Raw genomic sequence first — 6,631 nt, 5'->3', positions numbered from 1 at the left:
GAAAAAATGCCTCGCCAGAGTGGAAAAGATAATTTATTGAATGCGTTATGCTTTAAGAGTTTGATGGACGTAATAGTTCAAGATTCGAGTAAGTTAATTTTACAATTTTACAAGCGATCTCCTAAACCTTTGATTTGCAGGCAGTGAAGATGAGGATGATGATGTCCTCATTGACTTCACTCTTACCTCAGCACTTGTGTTATCATCGCGAAGAAGTTGCCATTTTAATGTCCCAAAATCCGTGCAATGGCGAGAAAATGTTCTTCCTAACTTCGATGACAGCCGTATGCGTCAAATGCTGCGTGTTGAACCGATCGAATTCGAGCACATTTTAACCTTAATTAAAGAAGATCCCGTCTTCAAGAATAAAAAGTTGGTCCCGCAATTGCCAGTTGATTTGCAACTAAAGATTACACTCTTCCGTCTGGGCTCCAGTGGAGACAATGCATCCCTCCGGAAGGTTGCAACTTTGTTTGGCGTTGGCGATGCAGGAACGATAATAAAAGTCACACAACGAGTTGTTGCCTCTATCGTAAACTTAAAATCAAAGTTTTTATTTTGGCCATCTGCAAGAATGCGAAAAAAATTGTTGCAAATACAATGCTTGAGCTGCCGGGGTGCATCGGCTACATCGACGGCACCGAAATCAAGTTGGCAGAATCTCCTATAAAGGACCACGAGTTCTACTTTTCTCGCAAAAAGCAGTATTCGATGAAAATGCAAATAGTGTGCGACTATTCCCTAAAAATTCGACAAGCGACCATTGGCTACAGAGGAAGTGTCCATGATGCTAAAATATTTGCGGAGTCTTCTATTGGACGAACGCCAGAAACTTTCTTTTGCGAAAGGCAATGGATAGCCGGAGACTCTGCGTATCCCTTAACCCGAAATGTTATTACTCCTTTTCGACAAAATAGCACCGAACTAACCCAAGAAAAAAGAGAAAAATTTAACAAGTATTTTTCGAAATTCAGAGTGCGAGTGGAGAATTGTTTTGGTAAGCTTAAGGAGAGGTTTAGTAGTTTAAAAGAGCTCCGGTTCCGGCTTACCGATGAAAAAAATTACAAAGCTTGCTGCAGATGGATATTAGCCTGCTGCATTTTGCATAATATTTTACAAGAACTAAACTCAACAAAAGACGACTCTGAAGAAGAATGTACCTACCCAGAAGATGTGTATAACTACAACGATTTAAGAACTGCTTTAACCGAGTTGATAAACAATAAACACTAAACAAGTACAAAGAACGCATTTTTATTTGTAAAAAAAAACGTTTCACTTTTCATTTATACTTTTTCACATATGTATATATTTTTTTTCCATAATTTTTTTATATTTTTTACATTTCTTTCATTTTTATCTAATTCACATTTTTGACACTTATTTCATTTATTAGGTACATTTGTAGATTTTGTAAATCTTTTATAGCATTTGTAATTACTTCACTTTTTTTCTTTAAAATAGTTTAGTATACTTATTTCCCTCATGATGAAATTATACCAGGTGTAGTAATAAGAGCGATAAGAAAAATTTGACACTATCCTATCTGAAAATTTGCTTTTAAAAATTTCTATAAGATAGCCGAATGTCAGGCAAATAAAGCAAGAGCGCTGTTTTATTACCAAATCTATTTATAATTTCACCATGTATTTCCCTTTTTTATATTTTTCACTTTTGAATTTTTAATTTTTCAATCTCTATACGCTCCCGCATCTCTATTTCTTTCATTGCGATTTTTTCTTTCGATTCTAATTCTAATAATTTAAGTCTTTCGTAAGTAGCATGTTTCTCCTTCTTTAAATTAAATTCCTTTTCCTTCAGCAGAAGCTCCCTTTCCCTTAATTCTTTTTCCGCAACAAGCTTCTCCTTTTTGAACTCCGCCAATGTGGAATGTACTTCAAGTACATCTGCAAGTGCTGTGCGTGAATAAATCCCTTTACGTGGAACTAGTGGAGTTTGCGCTGTAGTGCGCGGAGTTTCTACCAATGTAGCGCTTTCTTCGACAATTTCATAAAACGCAGCTGGGCTTCGTGAAGTGTCTTCTGTTGGGGCGAGGACAATATTTGGTGATCCGTCATCTACTGAAGCAGTGGAATATTCCATAGTGTTGCTGTCTTCTGTATCAAGTACAAAAGCATTAGCCTGATGTTCCCTATAACCGAATATCTCTTCCAACTCATTATAGAGTGGGCACTCCCTTAGCAGCGTATCTGAAAACATGTAATCAAGAAATTATCAACAACATTTAAAACCTCTATTGTTAATATTGAAACCTACCTCGCGTTGTTTCGCCATCTCGCATAGTCCCAGCCCCGGTGGAATTGTTCCATGTCTTGTTGTAGGTATGCCTCAGATTTTTGACCTTGCTGCGCACCGTTGACCATTCTATCTCAAGCCCATTTTCGCTCAAGAAGCGCTTGTAGTAAAGCTGCGCATTTGGCTTTTCGATTGGCCTATTTTGGCGCAGAAAATTTACCAATTGCTGCTGCTCCCACTCGCTCCATTTTCGATATGGCGCTTTGCGTATACGCTTTTGCTTAACCTGCAAATAATAAAATATTTTTACATTTTTATTTAAAAATCACAAAAATTCACTTACTTTTGCTTTCAATGTTTCTGCTTCCATTTTTCGTCGCAAAATATAATCAGCTGTTTGGTGATGCCAGTTTAACACAAAAGATCAACACATGCCAAAGCAAGGCAACTTTAGCCGTAAATGGTATCTCTAGTTTGTATGCGAAACAAAAACAAACAATGATACCAGATGGCAAATTCTTTTAAAGTTAGTATATGGCAAACTTACCACACCACATAATACGAAACTGTGAGTACCCTAATTATTACTATTACGTCGGGAATACTCGCGCTGCGCCCTAAGAGGATCTATTGTGCTAAACCGTAATTGTAATCACTTCAACCTTATGGCTTGTTTTCACTATGTCAAATTCAATGGCCCTTGTCATCAAATAAGTGAAAACACATTGTCATATAGGATTAGAAAGCGGTATATCTATTGATTACGATCAGGATAGGTCTTTAGCGCTGGCCCAAGTCTTACCATGAGTAATGTGACTTCACGCATAAAGATTATGCAGTAGGGGCATAATCTGTGGTTGAAAATAACCTAATAAGGCCTACTTTGTGACAGAACCTTCTCGACGAAGTGGGGGAGCGCCTACACTCAACACAGAGTCAATAGGCGAGGGTGTTCTCTCTCCCCTGCTCTGGATGGCGGTTGTAAATGACCTTCTAGAATTGGTTTGCGGGTGATCGCCTACGTAGATGATGTGTAACTTTTGGTTAAGGGCCGATTTCTAGACACCCTTTTTGATCTGGCTCAAGGTTACCTGAGCCTGGTAGCTAAGTGGGCGATCAAAGGCGGCCTCGCAGTAAATACCAGCTAGTCGGAACTGGTCTTATTTAGCAGAAAGTACAAGATATCCGTGGTGGACCTTCCCTCGAGTGGGTAAACTTCTTCCCGAACGGATCAAAACTTGGAGACACGGTTGGTGGAGGTTTCTTCTGTCGAAAAATCTCCGTCCGTGAAGAAGTTATCCGTCCGGTTGGTGGAGGTTTTTTCAGTCGAGAAATCTCCACCAAAACTATGTTTAGGATTCCAGACTGCTGCTGTGTCTTTCAGGTGGAAATAGCTGCCATCAAGGAAGCGATAGACTCACTGTTAAACGGTGTGGTGGTGCGCTCGAAATCGGTAAAGGAATGTCTGACCTCTCTATCAATCGCGTCGGAGTACTTCTTAATGAGGCTAGTCTAGGTGGCGGGCCACAGCTACATCGAGTGACCCATCTTTACCCCTTAAAGTTGGCGAAAAACAAGTTACCTCTCAAGAGCTTGAGAAGGAGGCTACTGAAAGGCCATTGTGCGAGCGGCATTCCGGCAGTAAGACTAGGAATTCCAACTAATCCCTTTTGTATCAGCTGTCAAGAGGAATATGAGGTGGACTCTCATCTCCACACTTTCCTTCAGACTGTCCAAACTTCGCGAGGCTAAGTTGGAAGCATTTTGGCTCGCACTTCTTAACCAACACTGACCTCCCAGCGATCGAAATGAGACGCATTCGAAATTTCGTAACATTCGAGAGATGTGAGTTCTAATTGAGCCTTTTGTCCAGAGTAACCCCTAGATACTTCGCCTCTTCTGATAACACAATTTCTGTACCTGCCAAGGTGGCTAATGTCAAGTTGACTTTCTTTCTTTTGATTAAAGGGACAATGTGTGGCAACACTGAGTCGAAGTTTGGCGCTCGCGCGCTCGTGTGGCGCTCACTACTCGTATCCGCAATGACAGCAACGGCAACAGCAGCAACATAAAAGTCAGCAACAGAGCGAAGTGCAACAGCGCTGCGTCACAATTTGCTGCTGGTAGCTGGATGATGGGCGACAATATGCTGTTGCATGCAGCAACTGTGATGCAACGAGTGGCGTTCATGAGGCAAGAATGAATTCTACAGGCATACATACACACATACACACACATATGTATGAACGCGTGTGCAGTGCCATTGAAATGCATTAAAAGCTGCCTGTCAGTGTGGCATTCCATTTAAGTATTTTCACTTTTTTTTTGAATTTTTGTTGGCTACGCTCGGTTTGTCGTTTTAAGGACGCCAGTGCCATACAACTATGGGAGGGCAAAGCTTCGTGTAATCGAGCATGATTCCATGCTAGTAATTGTGTACTTACATGCATACACACCAGCAAATGTGCTTATTTACATACATATACATATATACTACATATAGGTACGTGTATTTGATGCTCTTTGCGCTCGCGTGAAACGTATTTTGTATTGTTGGCAAACACAAATCCATATCTGAAATGTGATTTACAACAGACAAGTGTGTTGAATTCAATTAGCTGCAGGTAATTACCTGGCAAAACACGACATCGTATCAGCGATGGGAGCTGATATCAGCGTTAAAAGCGCAGTAATTGAGCGCAACATGACTGATTACATGTTTACTAGTTATTGGTGGGATTTAGAGCCTTTATAATTTACTTTTTTTTCTGATATAAAAATAAATGATTTTAGTGTAAGAAATTTTGAGATATGTAAGTTTTCTGCTAAGGTTATATACATACATTTGTTGCGATATGATGCTAAACCCTTTTTAATTTTTCCAACAAAGAAATGTTGGTGGCCGGAAAGTATCAAAAAATTTCCATCAAAAGTAGAGCTTCAGTACTACAATTTAAATAAATACTAGTGAAGGCAAAAAGTATTAAAAGGCCATCCAGGATGCCCCTGTGCGACACGCCTTAACCGACTTCAATCGGGACCAAAATTTATATGTGATATCTTCGACTATGGTAGCATCGTCGTGTAGGGGTTGAGGCTAGGGAAATATGATGTAAAAATATTTCCTTCCTACATTTAAGGACCACCCTAAGCTACATATATGTATGTACATTAGAGTGACCCAAGTTTTGTATGGTGGGAAAATGTCATCGTCGACAACGGGGCACCCTCTAAGTTTCTCGATTTTGGTATTTTTAATATCTCTACCAACTTTCAATTTTCCACTGTAACCAATACAGGGTGCTCAACGACCCTGAAATGCGCTACTGAATCCCTTTGAAACTAACAAAAATAGTGATATTTTTTTATATAAAGCTAGTGTTGCCATGACAACTAAAGCTGGTAATATTTTTTCAGCTAATTTTAATTTGAAATGGCCTTAGGTTGCTTAACCAGTTGTTTGGTTAATATATGTACAATATACTGCTAGAGTAAAATATAACAATATCATGAGCAGCCTTTAAATTTATACTTAGAAACGTTAAGTTTGGTGCCCCAACCTTATCTAGGAATTTTTTTCGGACCACTCTAATGCACACACTTGTAACGGGACTACTATATTAGGATATATGAATGAGAAAAAAAACATGTTTCTAAGCTACAAATTGTACTTTTAGTTTGAATCCAGAGATAAATGGCCTAATGCTCTTTACAATTTAGGGAAATTACCTAAATTACTAAATCGTAATTCAAGTGTAGATGACTGCTGATCAGTCCTAACATTCTGCTTTTGGTACTGGTAGATATTTATCGAAAATTCACCTGCTCGCAGCGCCACTAGATTGCAGGCCTTAGGATACTGGAAAGGAAGGCTTGGTTGGTGTAGGAATTTTAATTGAGTGAATAAATTTGAAGCTGTCCTTTCGGCCACCGGATCACTCAAGCATTTTCCGGGCGGTAATGTTTGGAATTAAGGAAGTGGAAAGGTACAAAAACCATCGTGCAGCCTTGAGAATGCAGATGAACATTTTCACAGATAGCCAGGCGGAATTTCGGGAGCTTTCTTTTTCCTCCTTGAATAGGTCGCAACTTGTGAAGAATTGTGGGGCAGAATTGGTCTCGATTTATGGTCAATTCGAAGTTACCCTAATAAGGATAACACGGCATAAAATATATCCAACGTGTTGCTTATGGGCGCCCAATTTAGGGTAATCGAAAGCAGAATTAAAGAAATTTTTTTACTACTATAAAACTAAGCAAAGGTTGTATATTGCTTGCGACTAATATTGCAGTATTTAAAAGTGGGATGTAAAAATTGTCTTTAGAGAAAAAATTTGTTAATTTGTATACAAACCAACATATTTGTTGCCAGCAT

The 6,631-nt window shown here is 39.1% G+C and overlaps 3 protein-coding genes across 4 annotated transcripts in view; 1 reads left to right on the top strand and 2 right to left on the bottom strand.

The window, feature by feature from the left end:
- LOC118741723 (alpha-mannosidase 2x) overlaps nucleotides 1–6,631 on the bottom strand; it is a 148,268-nt gene that overhangs the window by 67,140 nt on the left and 74,497 nt on the right. The gene's annotated exons all lie outside the window — the stretch shown is intronic.
- Nucleotides 7–788, top strand: LOC118742613. Its single transcript, XM_036474861.1, has 3 exons — nucleotides 7–88; nucleotides 141–561; nucleotides 728–788. Exons 1-3 carry the CDS (start codon nucleotides 7–9, stop codon nucleotides 786–788), a joined length of 564 nt encoding a protein of 187 aa, XP_036330754.1.
- Nucleotides 896–2,626, bottom strand: LOC118742546. Its single transcript, XM_036474736.1, has 4 exons — nucleotides 2,600–2,626; nucleotides 2,278–2,542; nucleotides 1,704–2,210; nucleotides 896–924 (listed from the first exon to the last, which is right to left on the bottom strand). The coding sequence occupies exons 1-4, from the start codon at nucleotides 2,624–2,626 to the stop codon at nucleotides 896–898; spliced, it is 828 nt and encodes a 275-aa protein (XP_036330629.1).

Source organism: Rhagoletis pomonella, unplaced genomic scaffold (assembly GCF_013731165.1).
Source record: "Rhagoletis pomonella isolate Grant_MI unplaced genomic scaffold, Rhpom_1.0 Rhpom_scaffold_00001, whole genome shotgun sequence".
Taxonomy (NCBI): Eukaryota; Metazoa; Arthropoda; class Insecta; order Diptera; family Tephritidae; genus Rhagoletis; species Rhagoletis pomonella.
Note: the sequence above shows the minus strand (reverse complement) of the source record. Positions and strands in the feature narration are given on the sequence as shown.

What these genes read in the sequence shown, in the direction of transcription:
- LOC118742613 (XM_036474861.1), top strand. Translation starts at nt 7, where the DNA reads ATGCCTCGCCAGAGTGGAAAAGATAATTTATTGAATGCGTTATGCTTT. An exon ending in CGTAATAGTTCAAGATTCGA is followed by an intron (nt 89 to 140) that starts GTAAGTTAATTT and finishes TTTGATTTGCAG; the next exon opens with GCAGTGAAGATGAGGATGAT. An exon ending in AAATCAAAGTTTTTATTTTG is followed by an intron (nt 562 to 727) that starts GCCATCTGCAAG and finishes AAATGCAAATAG; the next exon opens with TGTGCGACTATTCCCTAAAA.
- LOC118742546 (XM_036474736.1), bottom strand. Translation starts at nt 2,626, where the DNA reads ATGGAAGCAGAAACATTGAAAGCAAAA. An exon ending in AGATGGCGAAACAACGCGAG is followed by an intron (nt 2,211 to 2,277) that starts GTAGGTTTCAAT and finishes ACATGTTTTCAG; the next exon opens with ATACGCTGCTAAGGGAGTGC. An exon ending in AGAAATAGAGATGCGGGAGC is followed by an intron (nt 925 to 1,703) that starts GTATAGAGATTG and finishes TTCTTGGGTTAG; the next exon opens with TTCGGTGCTATTTTGTCGAA.